The sequence below is a fragment of the Gossypium hirsutum genome, chromosome D09 (genome assembly GCF_007990345.1).
Source record: "Gossypium hirsutum isolate 1008001.06 chromosome D09, Gossypium_hirsutum_v2.1, whole genome shotgun sequence".
Lineage (NCBI taxonomy): Eukaryota > Viridiplantae > Streptophyta > Magnoliopsida > Malvales > Malvaceae > Gossypium > Gossypium hirsutum.
This window is the reverse complement of record NC_053445.1, coordinates 31,701,926-31,723,422: the sequence shown is the minus strand read 5'-3', so window position 1 is coordinate 31,723,422 and position 21,497 is coordinate 31,701,926. Positions and strand designations below refer to the sequence as shown.

The following is a 21,497-nucleotide window of genomic DNA, read 5'->3' as shown; positions in this document are numbered from 1 at the left end:
CTTCACAACAATGGTGGACGATGATGGAAGATGAAGAATATGATTTTCATCCACTAATTGTTCTTTTATACTTAGGTTAGTTATTAATTAATGTTAATTAATTAATTTAATCTTTGTTTAATTACATTAGTCATCCATTCATTGAACACCATCATCATCCACTTTTCACTATTCTAAATTAATTTATTAACTATTTCGGTCATTTAAATAATTGCAATCTAGGTCCTCAAATCTTTTTTAATTAAAATTCTATAGCGATTAGACATTTATAATTTAGTTTTTGTGCTTTAATTAATCACTTTTTTGGTTAAATTATTTAACTGAATTTTATTAGATTTTCATTTTAACTCTGTAAATTTTGATTTTATATTTATAGACTCAGTTTATGGAAATGGGTTTTCGAAACCACATTTTGCAGCACCACTGAAAACCGGGTCGTTATAAAGGACATATTTAGATTATCTACTAATACAAGTTATCTTTTTGTATTACGATTCGACCACGTAATACCGTTTAGTATTTGTTAAACGTTAGATAATTAGTGAGCTAATATTTGCTGTCATTTTGTTTTGCATGAAAAAACCGTCAAAGATAATATATAAGGGACATTTATTAAATTAATTTGTTCGAAAAATACAAGTATGCATTGATGAGATTATACACTAAAAGCTCAAAGGGGCTTTTTCTACTCTGTATGATAGAAGCAGACAATATTTCTCTAATTTGTCTCTTAACTTCAGTCTTCTAGTTGTGGAGAAATCTGTCAGGTCTAAGGTTAACAGGCTTGTACCCTGGTTTTAGAGGAATAGCATGGTCATGGAATCTTTTTTTAGGTAGTGCTTAAGGTTCTTGAAACACATCATCATAGTCCGTTAGCAATTGTTAAATTTTTAATGGAATTCCATCTTGTCGTGTGTCTACCTCTAGCTCTTTTCCTATCAACTTTTGGGGCCTTGATTCCTTGAGGAACTTCACTTTATCCTCTATAGATTCGCCCTTCGATACTACTTGCTGATCACCCTGGTTGAAAGTAAGTATCCTGGCCTTGAAGTCAAAAAATTAAGGGACTGAAACCCTTCATCCAATCCACCCCTAGGGCCATGTTTGTAACCCCCATAGGAAGTACCTTCAAATTGTCTTAAAAAACATATCCTTGTATCCTCCAATGAAGGTTGTTACATTGCTCAGTACTGTATAATTTTTCTCCATTGGCTGCAGTCATTTACAAAGGAAGGGTTTGAACTAATTCTCCACTTCCTTTTACCCATTAAGGAGTCATAAAATTGTAAGTGCTCCCACTATCAATCTGTACAATAAGGAACTTGACTTTGATACTTCCTTTGATTCTGAGTGCATGATAACTAGTATTGCCAGTAAGTGCATTCATAAAGGTCTCTAACCTTTTTTTGTTGTTGTTCCTCTTCTTCTTCTTCTTCCAGTACCTCCACAGCTTCAATTTCTTCACTGGTCACAATAGTATCTACTAGCTCTGAATTTGGCTCTTCAATTGCTATGAAGTTAAGCTACTTGGTCTTACATTGGTGCCCTGGGGTAAATCTCTCCCGACATCTGAAACATAGATTGTTTTGCCTCCTTTGTTCCATGAGATTGGTTCTATTTGATGGTTGGTTGTTAGGGAAAAAAGCTTTAGTTTGGGCATTGGCATTGTTGTTAGGAATACGTCGTTTACTTTGATTGATGTTTTGGTTGGTGTATGGATTGACTGGCAACTGGTTTTGGCTTGTATAGGTATTTCTTCAGTATTGTTGTTTTGTTTTTTGTGTTCAATTTCCAGGGGAAGTTCATAAAGTTTGGCTTGTCTGTAAGTTGAGGCTAGAGTAGTAGGTTCATTGGCTTTAACTCTTGGCTTAAGATCATCTTTAAGCCCACTAACAAAACTAGGGACAAAGTAGCTTTCCAGAAGATGTAGGTTATATTGTAGCATGTAAGGGTGTAGTTCTTCAAACTGTTACTGGTAATCGTCTACAAAAGATTTCTGAGTTAATTTATTGAATTCCTCAACTATATCAGAGTAAGTTCTATTAGAAAATCTCAAATATAAATCTTGGGAAAATTCATTCCAAGTAACAAAGTTCTTTTGCATCATGTAACCATCAAACTAAACCTCTGCCTTTCTAGAGAGGTACATTGTAACAATTTCTAGTTTTTGATGGTCAGCAATGGAGAATATTACAAAATATTTTTGACATTTTTTTATCCAACGCCTAGGATTAACTTCTTCAAACATTTTCTGTTCAATTTTTAGCCTTGGAGTAAAGGTAGAGAATCCATTTGTTGAGTCAGAGGTCTCCCCTTCATTCTGAAAAAAGTGTTACCTTGTTGGGGAGTGTAACCAGAGTCAAATATCTTCTTTGGCAGCAACCCTGATTGTTGTGGCTTGTAGGTAAATCTCTTTTGATCATCAATCACAATGACTTCTATTGGATGTTTACCATCCCTCCTTTGGAAAGGAATGGTAGTAGGGTTGGGAGTGTTTTCATCAGAAGTTACTGCAAGAGATTGGGGTTTTTTATCCTTATGCATCACTTTCTCTATACAAGTTTGGGTCTCTTGGAATCTAGCATCAATACTTCTTTGTTGGTCCTCCCATATTTTTTGAACTGTTGCTTCATGTGCCTGCATAGATTCAAGCTGTTTCTGAATGGTTGTGACTTGTTCCTGCAGTTGATGCAATCCAATATCCTTTGTCATGATCGTCTTCTTTTTGCTTTTACCCTGGTCGGTATGGATTGATGGATCTCTGATACCAATTTGTTATGAATCCAAATAATGGATTCAAGCTTGAATAAGAATGGGAGATTTCAAAAGAAGGCTGAATTTCCTTTCATAGATAGATTAAAAATGTATTACATTCTTCAATATGTTTGCTTAGCTCATGTAACTAACCATAGGACATCTGGACAGCTGTAAGAAACAATACATTACTAATAAAAATTATGTATATCTATCAGTCGCATTCCAACTCAACTCACAGTTCAGCTTCCCTTATCTTCTTTAGCCATCAGCCTTTCGTCTTTCTCACGAGCATTCTTCCAAGGGCCTTCATTGTTGGGCTTTGCGCCCTAGTTTGTGCCTGCATCCTTGTTAGGCCATTCCTTACTCTTCACCATACGGGTCATTTGCATAACAATAATTGAAACAGAGGACTTAAAAGGATACTTCGTATATTACTGAAGTTGTCGTTTGTAAGCAACAATACGCATATATAGTGAGTTTTTTACTAATTTTCTTAACAAATATATATTTATGTTTCTACAAGAACCATTACCTAGTGCAGTCTGACAATCCTTGCATCAACTATCATCGTCAGAATCATGAACAATTCTAGACCTTTTCACCCCCTTAACAGTTGGAACACTAGCTCTATCATCTTGGACGGCATCAGATTCAGACTCCACTTCATGTGACAACACTTTATCTGATCCATTGCCATCATTGTTTCCATCTTCAGAGTCACTGCACCTTCCATTTTCATTTTCATTGTCATTATCATTTCCAACATTGTTGGGAACAGCTTGTCCGACAACAGCTGTTGTTGGGTCCAAGATTTTGAAGTCTCGACAAGTGCTGCGTTTAGCGTGCTTCAATAAGTTCATCTTGGTTGCTTTGCTGAGTCGAATCAGATGTTTTTCATAATCTTCAATCTGGAATATCAGCTCTGGGATGCATTTATTCTCCCTTTTGATCTTGTTTATCATTCCTTTGCTGTTAGCGTTTTCTTGTTGAGCCTGCAACTCATTTTTATATCAGAAAAATGCAGTTGCTCAAGCAAAAATCCAAAATAAAATTGAATAAAGGACTAAGGGTGTAAAAAGTCAAGCCAAGCTCGAACTGTAAGAATCCCAATCTAGACCTGACTGGCTTTAGTTCAACCAACTTCATTCAAGATGAAAATCAAATTGCTTGAGCTTGCTTAATTAAACTCATTTACCTAAAAAAATTCTAAAACGACAGTGAGTAAAGGACTAGGGGTAATGAGCAAAACTGAGCTTAAGTAGTAAGAATCTTAATCTCTAGCTCAACTCTAGCTCGATCAGGTCTCACTTTTAAAACTGACTCAATTGAAGATGAAAAGCAAAATACCTGAGCTTGCTTGATTAGGCTTATTTACCCAGTAAAACATGAGCTCGAGTGGCATACTCAACATCAAGCTCAGTTGTTTGTGCTTGAGCTCAACTTTGAGTGTGAACTCGATCAACATTTTCAATACTAATTCAAAACAGAAAAAGATCAAGCATTAAAATACTTGAATTTGGCTCGCCCAATAACTCAAGTAGCTGGTGAGCACAGACGGCTCGCTTTTACACCCCTATAAGCAACAACAAAATGCCAACAGGATTAAGGTCTGTACTTGTTGCATCTCTGCCACAAAGTTATAAAGCGGAACAGTGAGCTCCTTGCAAGTTAATTCGACAAGCTTCTGGAATTGAAGGCTTGGTAAAAGCTGCTTCTGACCTTTAGGGGCAATCTTGAGCTTTGAAATCAGAGCTAAGTTCTTGTAAAATCTTGTGGTTAATCTAAGAAAATGCTCAGCTTGATTATCTGTATTGTATAATATCATAAATTCAGTTTAAAAGAATGATAGAAAAGTTAGAGATTTTGATCTTAATTGCAAAGTTCTTGCTTACCCTTGAGGCTCATCAAAACAAAGGAAGATAATACTTCAACAATGGCTTTAACCCTCGAATATACAATTTCCTCAAATGTGAAACCCAAATTATGCTCTCCATTCTGGTTATGATGAATGGTCTTTTGAGCAACTTGTGAAGCTGCCTTTAGCTTTTTAGTTGACCAATCCACGTCGATAATGACATTGTCTGTTATTTGAAGTAGACAAGAAGCTATAGCAATGGTTGTTGACTGGTTTACAACAAGGTATTCCGAGACTTGCGATAAGTCACTGTTGTTTGGTCCTATAAACTTTAAAAGCTCCTTTAACATTTCTTGAGCCACAAGCAAATCTGTTGGTGGTGAGCTCAAACTGGTGGCTAGTCTAACCATGCTTTTTGCAATACTGGAATTTGTTGTGTTGTTGGTTTTGCACATACGAATAGCCCAAGCTCCATGAGAGCTCCTCCATTTGCAGGGCAATTTGTGACCAATCATCAACATGATATCACAAAGAATCTGAAAAACAAAGAATTACACTTGGACTGATTTTGTTTCTGAAAGTAGCAGTAGTTAAACCGAAGGAAATAATCATATACCTCAACCGTCCGAAAAGCTGATAGTTTCATAAGATCTGTGAGCAGCGGCTTCAAATATTTCTGAATGAATAGCTCTTTGTTTTTTATATCTTGGTCATTAATTTCAGAGGCTTGATCACATTCATCATGCAAATCAGCATGCTCAAGTTCAGGAACTGACAAGAGATTCTCAAGCAAGTGAGTCAAACAAGAACCACATAGACTGACTGTTATCATTTCTTTCAAGCAAAATAATGCTAGAAGGAGATGTTCCTTTCTTTCCTCTGCATCCTTTTTTGCTTTGCTTTCTTTTTTTCTCTGACTAGTTGCAACATTTGAACCAGGTTTGAGCAGAAGAGTTAATCTCAGCAATGGAGGCCCCAGCATATTGATTTCCCCATAGATCAACTTCTTCATTGGACCTTCATTTCCCACAGCGGCTGAAGATTTTACATGATGGAGGGATGCATTCAAAGCAAATGAAATGATCTTAAAACAACTCTTTGATGTCTTGCTTGAGGATGACTGGCTATGATTCTGTGAAGTTGCTTCTATGTCAGAGCTTTCACTACTGTATAACTTCAGTGCCATTAGCAATAACTGATGGATGCTTGAAGTTGCCAAGAAAAATGTATGTTCTTGAATCAATTTGGGGTTGCCTGAGTCAATGTCATCTGTTGCATCTTTAGCAGTAGCTTGTAAATTTGGTCTTTTGCCAGCTTTGCTTTGTCTTGAAGTACTTGCCTCCTTTGCCAATGAATCATGGCGGTCAACAAACTGCATAATCTCCTTTTCAAGTTCAACCTTTTGATCTGCTGCTTTCTCCAAATCCATTGCAACGGTATTCAATACCACTTCAATAACTCCAGACAAAATCAATGCAGAACATTTCCATTTCTCTTCATGAACAGCTGCAGAGCTTGCGTCATGAGTTTGACCAAGAATGTCTGCTTCAATACGAATAAAACAAACTAGTATGGGAAAGAAACCGAGTTCAACAAAAGGAAACAGAAACTAATGCACATAATGTCCTAGATATTAAGCTAGGGTACAATTAAGAAGTCTTCTTTTGTTTTCTTCATAGTTCATGTTGAGGGGGGATTGGCTCCTCCAGGAGAAGTATTCGAAGTGTCGTCCTCGGGGACGCTGACCCGGTCTCTCAACAATGGGAAGGTATTATCCCTCGGGAGAGGGTTTTGCCCCCCCTCCACAGAGAGCCGTATACTATTCATGGAGGGGGGCACCTCGACCGGACGTGAGTGTCTTGATCTTGGTGGGATTCGAACCCCTACCTTATGGAATATACCCCAATAGGTGACTTATATTCCATAGGTCAGGGGTTCGAATCTCACCAAGGGCGAGATGCTCACGTAACCTCTTGGTGGGTGGTTGTATGTCCATGTACGGTCGAGGCGCTCCCTCCATGAACCATACACGGCTCTCCGCAAGGGGGGGGGGGCAAACCCTCCCCCGGAGGACAATACCTTCCATTGTTGACAGTCTGAGTCGGCTACTTAAAGGACAACACTTCAAAGACTTCCCCCAGAAGAGTCGATTCCATCATCAACAGTTCATATCCAAATAGAAAGATACAAACAATATAAAAGGAAGAAAACCTTCAAACCTTCCAAATTTGCATTTCTTAGAAACTTCCGGATCTTCAAAAAAGCACCGGAAAACACCTCGGTAGACATGTTCCTGCCATCCTGAAGTAGTTTCACATTATGATGTGAGACTCAATATATTACCGGTGTGACTTTTAGAAAAAAAAATTCATATGCCATCTTCAACACCATGAATTGGATTTTTGTACATGTACATTTAATGACGACAATACCTCATTCTCTTGCGAGAGGGAGAAACCGAAACATGCCCCAATAGAATCCAAAAGTTTATCAGTTTTGCCATGAGTCTGAAGAAGTAAAATCCAGGAGATACAAGAAAGAAGGCAATCCAGGGGCTCCTGAATAAGTACTTTGCCATTTTCTGATTTAATGCAAGAGCTAACTCCAAGCTGGACATCCGGACCCTGTGGAGATCACACTTCATGTCAAGTTATCAACTGCAGGTTATCATAACTTGCATAACTACACACCAATTCTCTAATATGCAGGATGGATATGAATAACACTACAAGTTCTCCCGTTAGAAAATCAAATATTTGAAATGAAAGGTCTTTGTTTAAATTCAGGATCTATGCTGCTTCGACTCTTTATTTTCCCTGAAGTATCCATTTCTAACAATTGTATCCGGCAAATATCCAGACATAGACCATGTCAGACACGTAACCGTATCCAACATTCACCCTTAAGTCCTACTAACTTAGCTTAGGACTAGTAAAAGCTTTACATAAGTTATTTTAGAGCTTCAATAACGACCTCTTTGAAAAACTGGAGAAAATGAGGTAAGAGAAAATCAAAGACAAGCCCTCCAATTGCCGGATCTGCTAGAACGAGCTTCACCAGTCCTTGATACACAACTTGCTTCACCTTTGCCTAAATGCAGCAATTTCACCAGTTAGAAACATAGTTCATAAGGAACAAAAAGAAACAGTAAAGCTAATATACAAAGAGTACCGGCTGATAAAGACATCTCTGCAGCAAAGCACTCAACTCCTGAAAGAGATCTCCCCCCATGCTGCAAGGTATGTCAGCTTGCTGACTGCAGCTTGCTTGGCTAGACGAGTCTTGGAGAAAAAACAAGCCATCCCCCTTAGGTTGCTTCTCCGCTAGTATAAGCTCGATAATGGAATTTGTTGCTGCAACACGAACTGCTTCTTCTCTTCTAAACACAGCCTTGCGCACAACCAAAATAGCATAATCCTGAAATGTTGAAACAAACAATTAAATTATAAGCATTCTACAAATGAGGCAAATCTTCCACCTCGTGATATAACATTTTTCTTCAGGATTGCAGATCACTGATCAGAAACTGAAACATAATTACTAAAAGATTTAATTTGATGTAAGTCAGATTTCAATATTCTAAAAAAACATTTCGTTTCTTTCACTCATTTCTAGTGATTCTCCATAAACAGCTGCCCACCCAACACACTAGAGGCTAATTTGCATTTTTAAGTAACTTTATAAGTTAAAAGCTGGCTGCCTATGCCCATTAAATTGTGCTTGAGATATATACCCGAAGATCACGGCTGAATCTGATGAGAGGCAAAAGAGCACTGACAAGATAAGAGGCAATTTTTCCATCCATGAAAGTGAAGTAATCCAGCAATTCCTTAAGCCGGGGAATATGTTCCATCATAGGGTAAGGATAACACTGAATGAGATAACAGAGCAGCCTGCACATCAAAACTAGTGCTATCAATAACCAAAATAAAACAAAACCAACATTTTATCTTTGCAGTTACCTTAATATTGGCCTACTCAGCTCTGGCTTCAAAGAGAGAATGCGAAACTTGACTTGCTCCATAATCTGTGTCAAAACCTTCAAATCAATTACTGAAGCATTCTCATAGGGAGAAAAAGAAGTACAATTAATAATTTCCAGGGAGAAGGAGATCATAGTTCAAATAATTATTACTAAAAATAGGAACATGTTTCAAACTAAAAGTCTTCACGCAAAAGGCTAATAGATCATCAAAAAGCTTCAAACATTCCTCATTTTATGAAGGCAACTGCGAGACATACAAGTTTCATAATAGAAAGGGAGAGAGCATAGGAAGAGAAAAGAACAAACAAGATAGTTGTTATCCCATGGTTTAATATTTGAAACATTTCCATCATAATTGAATTCCTATTCCATTCTGTATCTCTGGCAATGCTGGTCGGTAGCTTTATACAAAAATTATGTAGTCTAATTGTGATTGCATAACTAGACAAACCTCGTTTCTTGCCATATCATGAACCTCAAATAGAGTTTTCAGCATCTGAATACCAAGCTCTTCAATGCCAAGGAGACCATTAGAATTGCCAAGCTCTTTGCAGTTTACCTCCCCAACTGACTCTAGCAAGATAAAACCAAATTGCAAAATACTAGGCACCATGTGCTCCCTCCCATAGTTGCTCTCATTTACCTACACACCAGCACAATGATACATAATGCAAATTTAAATATATGATTACATGATAGGAACATAATTCATAGGGCAAAAGAAGGGAATTACAGCTCTTAACACGGACTTCTCGACCACTTTAACACTCTTCAGATATTCTCCCTTAATATCATCCGGTATCCATTTACATTCTCTAAATGAAGGAACAAGTCACATACACTTTAATTAACTACTAGCAGAATTTAAAGGTTTTAAAGGAGTGGCCCCTTACTTGGTGAATTTATAGTCACGGTATGCTGTAAGCAAAGCTGTTTTCAAAATAGCCATTGAGCTTTCACTAAACCTCCGTACCCTTGACACTGACAATAAAACAGCCACCGTGAAATGATTAAAAGCTCGAAGATCAGATTTAACTAAACCCATAACCTCTTTCCCCAAAGAAGGATCCTGCTTGACTGCAAAGTTAACATGCAACAAAACAGTCCCTTCAACTTGCCTAACAGTGGAAGTCATTTTTGAACCCAATTCAGACCCAAAAAAGTACACAATCCCTTCAATAATCTCCCTTTTATTGAACCCTTTCGAAGCCAAAACTAACAACTGATAAACAAGGGAAGGCAAGTCCATCAAATCCACAGTTTTAATCCCCACGAAAACTTTCTCCAAAAACTCGTTCCCTCTCGTTTTATCAAGAAAACTAAACTCTTTGGCAATGGAAACCATTTTAAGCAAAAATCCTTTCGACAATTTGGAATCAAGAATCTTATCCACGACGGAATTCACATAGTCCCCACCTTTTTCCTCCGCGTTTCGAATCAACTCGAAACATTGCGGCAAAAGATCGAACAGTTGGGCATCATCCACTGAAACAACCCCTGATAAATCTGATGCAACCAAATCAATAACCAACTTGAGGTCTTCTAAAGGAACATGGATCAAAAGGGTGTTGAATTTTTTTATTGTTCTGAGGGAATTCGAGTCGTGGGGAAGCAAAGGGAATAATTGAGTGTATGATGAGAGAAGAGAAGAGAGCAAAGAACAGACAGTGGGGGTTCCGGGAGAGAGTGAAATGAGGGAGAGAAGAGAGATGACGTACTCGCAGACGGCGGAGGAGGGAGAAGGAGAGGCGGCGCGTGAATGGAGGTAAGAGAGGAGGTCCTTGTGACAGTGAGGAGAGAGGAGAAATGGAGGCAGTGAAACGTTGGATTGTTGATGGCTGTTGGAAGGTTGCTTTCGTTGAGCTAAATGCACGATATCGACGTCGTTTAACTGCGGCGCCGCCGATTCCGTGGTGGCCATTGCTGTAATTAGTTGCAGTCTGGGAATCTCTCTCACTATCTATCTGTATTTCTCGAGGCGGGAATTTCGAGTTTAAGCTTTTGCATTTTGCGCGGGAAAATCTGACATAAAAGCAATCCATATCTGGGCCGGACCCGGTTTAAAATTTTTTCATTTTTGGTTTTCCCCCGGTTCAAGCCACTGCCTCGTTTCATTTTTCTATACGTACACATTCTCTAAATTAACCATTAATTTTCGAATAAATTAATTAAATTAAAAAGCGTAATGTGAAATTTATGTTTATATTTTTTAATTTGAGTTTTATTCTTAAATTTAATTATTAATTTTTTAAAAAGAATCAAATCACTTTTCTTTAGCTTAGATACTAATTAAAATATTTTTTTAGCAATATTGACATAACATGATTATCTATATGTACTTTATATTAATATGATATTATTTATTTTATATGTCACGTTAATAAATAATTTTAAAATATAAAATATTCAAAATTCAAAACAATATAAAAGTAAAAAATAATAAAAACATAAACTACAAGTGGATTGTCATGGGTGTCATGTATAAAAATTTAACATTTTGGTCCGTATTTTCATTATAAAAGTAGAAATTTAACTTTTTTTTAAAGATTGATGATTAAATTTGATTTTTTTTTAAATTAAGACTAATTTTAACTAAAAAATAATGATCAAATTGACAAAAAAATTAAAATTATGCCCTAATTAAAGTAGAAGATAGCATTCGAACTTATCAAAATAAATATATATTAATATTAAGGCTAGTAATTAATCCCATGGGGTTTTTTTTTAAAAAAAATTATGATTCTATTATTTATATAATAAATAAAAAATGAATTTTATTAATTAATAATATTTTTCTAAAAATTTGTTAAATGTTCAAGGTTGATTATGAATCTTAAATCAAGTGAACCATTTAAAAATTATTAAAATATATTGTTCGAAAATTTTGAATACTTTTTAAGTTTAAAAATTCAAATCCAAATCTTCATCTAACATTTACAACGTTATTTAGTAATGAAGTAAATTCACTAAGATATCATAACTAAACTCTCTATTAGATACCATTACAAAAACAACTTAAATTTATGTTTTAACAAATATTATTTTTATTAGTGGGTTACCCCAAATTTGTTCACCATATATGACCTTATTTTATCTCATCTTCACCGTTACATCTTCTATATGAAATTTATTATTATTAATCATAATCTTGCAATGCCAGTGAGAGGATATGATTTACTTTTTGAATAAGCTATGAATTCTACTATTGCAAGTGAAGTCGTGTCAAACATAAATCATATACCTAACATACCAACTTTTGACTCTGATATTAACTAAGCATATACTTTCAATATATCAAATTATATGAGTTATATACACATAGTCGGTCACTTACTCAGGATTGGTAAGTTACACTATAAACATCGTAAGTGAATGAATCCATAAACAGATCCGGGATAAATTTAACTTGGGTGTTATTCGATGTATTGTCACTTTAGACAATCATATATATCTCTATCTTTCTGAGAGTCATCCCCTCTGATACATAAGATCGGGTATCTTTCCAATTAGACTTGATAGGTAACATAATAGTCATTTGAATCAATTGCTCATTTTTTTCTCGAACTATGAACTATTTATATTATTTACTAAGACAAGTTGTCTTTTTGCATTATAATTAATCCCTATGATGCAACTTATTTATTAGTTAAAAGTTAGGTAATTAGTGAGCTAATATGTGTTTTGTTCATTTTGTTTTTGTTTTTGTTTTTGTTTTTTTGTGCAGAAGTCAGTGAGAACAATTATAAAAAATAATATTTTAACAATAAAATTTTATTAACCAATATGTTTGAAAAATTACAAGCATAAATAATGAAATAACTACACTACACTAATTCAATCAAAATGTTTCTTTTGTTACCTCAGAAGCTGCCATATATTCAACCTATATAGTGGAGTCAACAGTATAATTCTGGTTAGCAAATTTAATTACAAAAATGAGTTTTGTTGCATAATGAAAATTTAAAATTTTCATAAACTTTAACATTTGATGTGTTATCTATGACAATAAAATATACCAAATTCAAAACCTATGTTTCGGTCTAGCGAGATCTATCGATTTCCTTTCTACCAAATGTTATTCTTTGCTATTCTCATACCCTCAATAGGGATGAGCAAAACTTGATTCAATTCGAAAAAATCGAATTTTTTTTAATTTCAATTTAATCAAATTGAGCTATCCAAGTCAACTCGAATAAGTAATTTAAGTTTCGATTTGAATTTTACAATTTGTAACTCAAATAATTCGAATAACAGTTTGGTGTAAATACACCTTTGGTCTCTATCAATTTTAAAAATGAGCAAATTGGTCTCTCTCAACAAAAATTACAAAAAAATAATTTTTAAAATTCAAAAAGTCTATAAAAATTCCAAATTTTATATATATTTAAAACATATAATTATTTTTAAAAAATCTAAAGAATATATAAAGAAAGATAAAATTTTAAAATTTTTATAAAATAATAATTTTGGGACCTAAATAAGTTAATTAAGATTCAAGTTTATCGTACTAAAATATTTTTTACTATTTTTCTTTGAAAAGGTTTTTAAATTTATATGATTTCAAATTTATGTGCTCCAACATGAAATTAGTTATACTGTAACAAGATTTTTATTTGACATGTTTAATTTTTTAATTTAACTCTAACAATTTCACTCGATTCGATTCGACTCGGATTTTATTTTACTTGACTTGATTCGAAAAATTACAAATCGAGTTAGGATAATAAAATAGGACTCGTCAACTCGATTAACTCAAAAAATTTTCATTCAATTTGATCGAACGTTCGCCCCTAACCCTCGATTGCTAAAATAGTAGACTCTTAATCAATATAAAAATTTCAAATTTCCAGTGAGAAAATTAATTCTATTTATAATAAATTGAAAACTCAACTACTGACAAAATTTAGAATTTATTTGTCTAATAAATTTCCTTAAATTTTGATAAAGTGACCACACGTGTGTGTGTTTTGGCTTCCCTTAATTCCTTTTATATAGAGAAAAAATACAAAGTTCTACTAGAACAAAAAGAGAGAATAATAATATTTTAATAGAAGGATTCCTATATAGTGGGTAGTGTGTCGCCCATTCATTATAAAATAGGCTTATTGAGTCCTTTATAATTATCCAACTCAATAGTAAATTTTTTATTATCAAAATTTATGAATAAATAAATTTGATCATCATGTTTGATAAAATTGTGATGACAAATTAATTTAATATTCACTTCAAACTCAATTGTTTAATTAAAATAAATTAAATTAATTTATAAGTCACCTCTTATTCATTTTGAGAAAATACATTTACTATGGATAGCAATGCATGCAATCTATTTCTCTTTTGTCTTTCTTTGGAGTATAGTATCAGTTCTAAATGCAATCCACACAGAATTGTGTTGAGCGAGTAGAGGGATCGATTGGACCTACATAATTAGGGCTTTAAATAATTTATAATTAAGTTACAACTCTTTGTTTATTACTTGCAATATTATCCAGTCACATAGTCAATCCACTAAAAGTACCATGACTAATCTCCCTATTATATACCATTACGAAAGTAACTTAGATTTATACTTTGTCAAATGACCTCGTCATTAGTGTGTTATCCTTATATGATATTCTTAATCTCTTTGGGTTAAATATGTTCACCAAATATGATTTTGTTTTATCTTATAGTTACCATTGCATATTCCACGATGAAAAATATTTTTACTAACAAATAGTAATAACAATTATTTGTCCCAAATGAATAAGCTGTGGCCATGTTCCTTTTGTCATAGCCCTTACAATGCCAGTGAAAGGATGTCATTTACTATTTGGATGAGTTATAAATTCCATTATTGTAAGTGAAGTCATGTCATATATAAGTTATATACTTAACATACCAATTTTTTACTCTAATAACAATTGAGCATATGATTTTAATATCTCAAAATATATTAGTTACATACACATGGCTAGTTACTTGGGATTGAGGTTATGAAATAGGTATAGCATTATCCAACTTGGGTCTTGTCTAATGTATTATCAATCAAAAAAATCACACATGTCTCTATCTTTTTAAGAGTCATTCATTCTGATGTCAAATACAAAGTATCTCTTAAATCAGACTTGATATAAAATATAATAGTCATTTAAATCAATTGCCCATTTTTTATTTCTTGGATTACGAACCATTTAGATTACCTACTAATATAAATTGTCTTCTTGCATCATATTTCATCCCTACAACGCAAATTATTGTTAGTTAAGCTCTAAGTAATCAGTAAGCAGATATTTGTTTTACTCATTTTATTTTTTGTGTAAAAGTAAACGAGGACAATTATACAAAACATAGTATTATCACTATAAAATTTCATTAACTAATCCGTTCAAAAAAATTACAAGCATAAATGAAAAATTAATACAGTAAGGACAAGAAATCACAACAATCTCGTCTTCAAGTCATAAAGTGTAAGAACATTAAATCATTGGGAAAATGGTTACCTTTCGTGGAGTTTACATATTCTTCCAGTGTTATTACTCCATTTAAAATTGTTATGGTTTTAACCTATTAACTATCTTAGATTTAATCCCTTTACCTTTGAATGAGATTATTGATTTAGATTGTGAAAAAAAAGCTAAGTTGATGAAAAATTCATGAGAAAGTTCACAAATCTATTGAAAGAAAAAGGAGTCAAATGCAGAGTCTTGTTTGAGCTTAGGGATTGGATTTTGGTGCATATGAGAAAGGAATGTTTGCTTTCCAAAAGAGAGAATAAACTCAATTAAATAGGAGATGGACCATTCAAGTACTTGAAAAAGTCAATGGTAATACTTATCGCATTGACTTGCTAGGCAAATCAATAAAAAAGGAAGGCTTTGTTCATTTTGCTTTTTGTGTAAAAGTTGGTGAGAACAATTATAGAAAAGATAATAATTTTACTATGAAATTATATTAACTAATCTGTTCAAAAAAATTACAAGTATAAATAACAAAATAAGACACAAAATCACAACAATCTCTTCTTCACGTCGCAGTGGATAAGAACATTAAATCATGGGGAAAATGGTTTCCATTTGTAGAGTTTACATATAATCGTTTTATAATTCTTCCATTGGTATTACTCCATTTAAAATTGTTATGGTTTTAACTTATTAATTGTCTTAGATTTAATTCTTTGTCAATTTAGATTGTGAATAAAAATTTGAGTTGGTGAAAGAGATTCATGATATTGAAAACAAAAAAGGAATGAGCGAAATGCACTTGTACGAATAAAAAGGTAGAGTCAAGTATTGTTTGAGCTTCATAACTGAATTTTGGTGCATATGAGAAAGGAATGTTTTCTTTTCAAAAGAGGGAACAAACTCGATTCAAGAGGCCATGGACCATTCCAAGTACTTGAAAAAGTCAACGGTAATACTTATCTCATTGACTTGCTAGGTGAGTATGCTGTCAATACCTTAAAGTTGTTGATTTTCCCCATTTGATTTTGATACAGGTTTGAATTCGAGGATGAATCCTTGTCGGAGGAAGGATGATATAATCCAAGCGAGTTAAAAGGAGAACATCAAAACATAAATCTTTCTGAGTGGTCCAATCACTAGAAGTAAATGGTGTCAATTAAATATGGCATATGGCATAATGATAAATTTAGCCTTTAATGTTTATATATTTTTGTCAATTTAGTCATTCTTCTTTTGTTTTAGCTAAATTTGATCATTAACCTTTCAAAATGAGTCAAATTGCTTTTCTTTAACAGAAATGCTGACTAAAACATTAATCTTTAAACGATGTTGGCGTGGCAACCTGTGTGATAGTCCACGAACATTTCATGCTGACATGACATTATTTGTCATATATTTTATATCAACAAAAAATTTAAAAATATATATAATTCAAAAAAAATTAAAAATTAGCATGAAGTACACGTGGATTGCCATATTGGCTACCAAGTTTAACATTTTAACATTTTGGTCAGTATTTTCATTACAAAAACATCAATTAGACTCTTTTTCAAAAGGTTTATGGTCAAATTTAGCTAAAAAAGAATAAGGGCCAAATAGACAAAAGATATAAATGTTAGAAGTTAAATTTGACATTATACCATTAAATATTAAGTTGAATGTATTTGTACAAGTGTTCATTCCGAAGAAACTCATTAGATCAATCTTGAATAATTAATAGAGTCCAACTTGATACAATACTCCTAGTGTCACGGGCCAAAGTGCAAAGCCCGTGACCATGCCACAAGAAGCGCCCCATGGAGGTCTATCGATTAGATGGGGGACATTCAGCCCACAAGAACTGGCCCGATTCAAAGAGCTACTAAAGAAGCCTATCAGATTGAAGCCTGGTTGGCCCAATGATGAAGACATGGCAACTTAGGCAATTTTGGTAACTAATCTTAGAAGATAGAATAGAATCATATCTTGTAAGATTAGATTAGATTTGATATGGTAAATCTTGTAAATCCCTAAAATCAAGGGATATAGTGAATCTCATCCGTCGATGTACATGTATCTTGACCGTCGGTTTTGGGGGAGCTCAACTATAAATAGAGAGCCTCCCCCTCATTTGTAAATCATCCATTGTAACTTGAATTCTTAAGAGTAATAGAATTCTTGAGCATTTACTCAAACACTTTGTGTGCTTTCTTTCTTTAGCTTTCTGTTGTTCTCTTGTGGCTTCTTTTGGCACAATCGCTTCCGCTATATAAATTGGTGCCTTGGAGGAGTTCTAAAAGAATCCTCTCTTTTGGGAGTTAAGGCTGACTTGGGCGTGTTTGGACGAACGGATCGCCTAAGGCCGCACGGATTGCGAGACGAAAGGTCTAGCCCCGTGACAAGTGGTATCAGAGCCAGGTTTTGAACCAAGTTATTCGAGTGGTTCGAAGGCACTGTTGGGATGTCGAAAGAAGTGGTTGGTCAGAGTGAGCCAATGGAGACCCGTGGGAGGGCTAGAAAAGCCAGTCGCTCGAGGGAAATGCTGACAGCTTTGGAGAGTCGAGTGGTCAATCTTGAGGAATCCGTAGGGAACGTGAAAGAGACGCTTGAATTGGTCGAGGGACGCACAGATGGGTTAGACTCAATGGAGGAGCAACTCTGAGATTTTGTGTTGGATTCTCTCGGTGCAAATAGGGAAAAGATAACAGAATTACTCGAGTCCACTGAGGTAAAGCTGGCAGAGAGGGATGAAGCTCTCGAGGATATGGTGCTAGCCATGCAGAAAGAAATGGAGGAGCTCAAAGGCGAGCTCGCGATTTACAAAGCCGCTTTGAGTAATGGGATGTTGTCTTCAAGGCCGAAGCAACATGCAATGGATGTTGTCTTGTGGGAAATGGAGTAATACTTCCGAGCGATGGGCATCGAGGATGATGGCATTAAGGTAAACACTGCTTCGATTTACTTTTCTGATGTTGCTCTCTTGTGGTGGCGACGTAGGTCCACGGATGAGAAACGTGGAGGAACGGCTATTGGAACTTGGGAGGAGTTTCAAGGAGAGTTGAAGAAGCAGTTTTACCCTCAGTTTGCCGAGAAGGAGGCTCGAGCAAAGTTGCGTCGTCTCACGCAACAAGACACTGTTCGGGAGTATGTGCGGGCATTTAGCGAGTTGATGCTTCAAATCTCCGACTTGAGTGAGAAAGAAGCATTCTATTGGTTCGAGGATGGGTTAAAGCCGTGGGCAAAGCAGGAGTTGCGAAGGCAAGGAATCACCGAACTTACTGTAGCCATGGCCGAAGCAGAGTCCTTTGTTGAGCTTGATCCGGCGGGAGACAAGCTTGAGGCATCTAAGCCCAATGGAAGGGGCAATGGTGAGAGAAACCATGAAGAAGATGAAAGGGGACATAGCGATGGGGGCAACAGTACTGATAGCACAAGTGGCAATGGGAAACCACGAGATGCGAAGCGGGGATTAGACAACCCAAGGGACAAGAGGAAGAAGATGAAATGCTTCCTTTGTCAAGGACCACACATGGCGCGTAAATGTCCAAATAATGTGATGATTTCGGCAAAGAATGATGAGCCGAAGGAGGAGGCGAAGCCTACCGAGGGAAACACATCGAAAGTCAATTCGATGGTGCTCATTCCTGGGAAGAGGAATGGAAATGGGTTGATGTTTGTGGACGTCAACATTGCGGGTCAGAAGCGGAGTGCTCTTATTGATACGGGAGCATCGGACTTGTTCATGTCGGAAAAGGCTGCGAAGAAGCTTGGTCTGTCGATTAGGAAATCGAATAAGAAGATCAAGGTAGCAACTTCTGAGAAAGCCCCAACTGTAGGAGTAGTTCGTGATGTGGAAATACAAATCGGCGAATAGAAGAGCAAGGAAGAATTCGAGGTAATCCAATTAAGTGATTACGATTTTGTGCTTGGCTTAAACTTCCTTGTTAGGATTCAGGCAACTCTGCAACTGGGGGCCGATCAAATCCATATTGCCACCGGTCCATCAACAAAGAGTATTGTGCCGGTGCATCGGGATGTGAAAGTTGGGACTAAGGTGTTATCGTCAATCCAACTAGTCGAAGATGTTTCGTATGGGAGAAACATTAAATCGGCAAAACGGAATGCTACGAAAGCCTCTTCGGAAGTGTTAGTGGCGCAAGGGACCGATATGAAACCTGCGGGATCGACTGTGGAGCTGACACCTTTGGGAAAGGTGGGTTGTGCATCGGGCTTCAAGGAAAAATGAGCGATGCAAGGACAGTCGAGACGAGTAAATGCTACGAGTAAGGTACATTGCAAACACTCTGATAGTGTTTTGAATTCTGACTTGTTGGCTTGGCAAGGTCGTAGGGGCCCTTTCAAAGTTCATAAGCGAGGAGGCCAAGGAACTGTGGGCAGTACGAAGCCGAGGTATGAGAATCGAGGGGATTCCAACAGAAACAAGTCAAAATTGGGGCAAGTTAAAGTGGAGACTACTTGCCAACAGAATGTACCAACGAGTGGAACAGTTCAAGATAAGAGGCGACGGAAGTCGAGGCATAAGTTCCGAAGGAAGGGACAACCTGATCGCAAGACGAGTCAGGAAGAAGCCGAGGCAACGAAAGAGTTTCACAGTGAATCAAGTCAGTGTCATCCAGAAAACGCAACGAAGGCGTTGCGAGATTGGGTGGGGGAGAATGTCACGGGCCAAAGTGCAAAGCCCGTGACCATGCCGCAAGAAGCGCCCCATGGAGGTCTATCGATTAGATGGGGGACATTCAGCCCACAAGAACTGGCCCGATTCAAAGAGCTACTAAAGAAGCCTATCAGATTGAAGCCTGGTTGGCCCAATGATGAAGACATGGCAACTTAGGCAATTTTGGTAACTAATCTTAGAAGATAGAATAGAATCATATCTTGTAAGATTAGATTAGATTTGATATGGTAAATCTTGTAAATCCCTAAAATCAAGGGATATAGTGAATCTCATCTGTCGATGTACATGTATCTTGACCGTCGGTTTTGGGGGAGCTCAACTATAAATAGAGAGCCTCCCCTCATTTGTAAATCATCCATTGTAACTTGAATTCTTAAGAGTAATAGAATTCTTGAGCATTTACTCAAACACTTTGTGTGCTTTCTTTCTTTAGCTTTCTGTTGTTCTCTTGTGGCTTCTTTTGGCACAATCGCTTCCGCTATATAAATTGGTGCCTTGGAGGAGTTCTAAAAGAATCCTCTCTTTTGGGAGTTAAGGCTGACTTGGGCGAGTTTGGACGAACGGATCGCCTAAGGCCGCACGGATTGCGAGACGAAAGGTCTAGCCCCGTGACACTAGTGGGTGGATCCTTTGGAAGTCCCTTTAACAACTAATTGCTATTCTTTAAGCACAAATTCTAGAATTTTATTTATTTAAGAGATTAAATATTTATTTATTCTTTCAATTAGAGATTTGATTATATAGAATATTTAATTAATTTTAAGAGTTTTAAGTTATTTGTTTATTTATTAAATAGAGTTATGCTATAAATTAAATTTTAAGTGCTGACTTTTATATTATTTTTTGGGGGTTTATATTCTTTTTAAAATTTATCATGTAAGTATCTATATAAAGGAGGCTTGGCCAGTCATATTGGATACAATCAAATAAAGGGAGTTCTCTTTTTATTGTATGTTGAAGCATAATGTGAGAATTAAAGTGATTCTTCTCTTAATTATTTGGAGCATTTGTTTACTCTCAAGTCTTTCAAAATTGTAAGTTTTCAAGTTCTCCAAGCTTATTTATCGATGTTTCTAGGTGTTTTTATCCAAGAAATTTTAACACCTTTTATCCGGACTATTATCAATCTTAACCGAGATATGTCACATTAGATATCAAAGATATCTTCTGGTGTTTTTTAATATTTTATTCGAATCAAATTCTTTATAAAATTTTATTTAATTATTTTAACTTCTATATATCATACTATATAACCAAATTTTGTTCCAACGTACTTTTAAATCATTAAACTCTCTTTTATTTTATATTATAGTATATTAACCATTATTGAGCATTGAAATATCAATTCATTTTATCAATTAATCATAAGATATTAATTAAATTAATCAATCATTTTTTTTTCATTCTTCTATTTGTTTTATTAAGCAAGTATATCTTTCATGTTTTATACGTTTATATAATCAAAACATTACCTTACATATATTTTTTTACTAATCAATTATACTAATAATCATATACTTTGCAAAAAGAAAAATTCTATTTCATTTGCTTTTTCTCTTTTGTTTTGCTCAGTGGTGGTATCAGCCTCTGAATTGACTATCGCTCACCTTTTTCTCCCTCTCATCAACCCTATCTTTCTTTCTTCTTCTCATTTACTCCATGTCATTTTTCTCTTTTCAACTTGCAGATCTATTTTGTGGGTATTTTTGTTGTATTTACAAGTTGTGATGGACTGATGACGATGTTTGTCGTCATTAAAACTTCATTGACTACCAACAATTC

General features: G+C 35.3%; 1 protein-coding gene and 1 long non-coding RNA gene across 3 annotated transcripts; one reads left to right on the top strand and one right to left on the bottom strand.

Moving 5' to 3' along the window:
• The first annotated feature begins 730 nt into the window (after positions 1 to 730).
• On the top strand, positions 731 to 5,673 carry LOC107891858 (uncharacterized). The gene is made up of 4 exons (XR_001682325.2): positions 731 to 1,285; positions 1,440 to 1,551; positions 5,336 to 5,405; positions 5,552 to 5,673. It is a non-coding gene; the product is annotated as an uncharacterized lncRNA (long non-coding RNA).
• LOC121220809 (Fanconi anemia group I protein) lies at positions 2,821 to 10,579 on the bottom strand. Of its 2 annotated transcripts, XM_041100318.1 has the most exons (14): positions 9,491 to 10,579; positions 9,331 to 9,412; positions 9,049 to 9,240; positions 8,575 to 8,639; positions 8,346 to 8,505; positions 7,784 to 8,029; positions 7,586 to 7,702; positions 7,045 to 7,236; positions 6,832 to 6,913; positions 5,229 to 6,154; positions 4,650 to 5,148; positions 4,373 to 4,563; positions 3,290 to 3,749; positions 2,821 to 3,094 (listed from the first exon to the last, which is right to left on the bottom strand). In XM_041100318.1, the coding sequence occupies exons 1-13, from the start codon at positions 10,516 to 10,518 to the stop codon at positions 3,315 to 3,317; spliced, it is 4,215 nt and encodes a 1,404-aa protein (XP_040956252.1). In that variant the 5' UTR covers positions 10,519 to 10,579; the 3' UTR covers positions 2,821 to 3,094; positions 3,290 to 3,314. The 2 variants fall into 2 exon arrangements, with proteins under 2 accessions (XP_040956252.1, XP_040956251.1); XM_041100317.1 differs by having other exon boundaries at positions 2,821 to 3,749.
• Between the last annotated feature and the right edge of the window lie 10,918 nt (positions 10,580 to 21,497).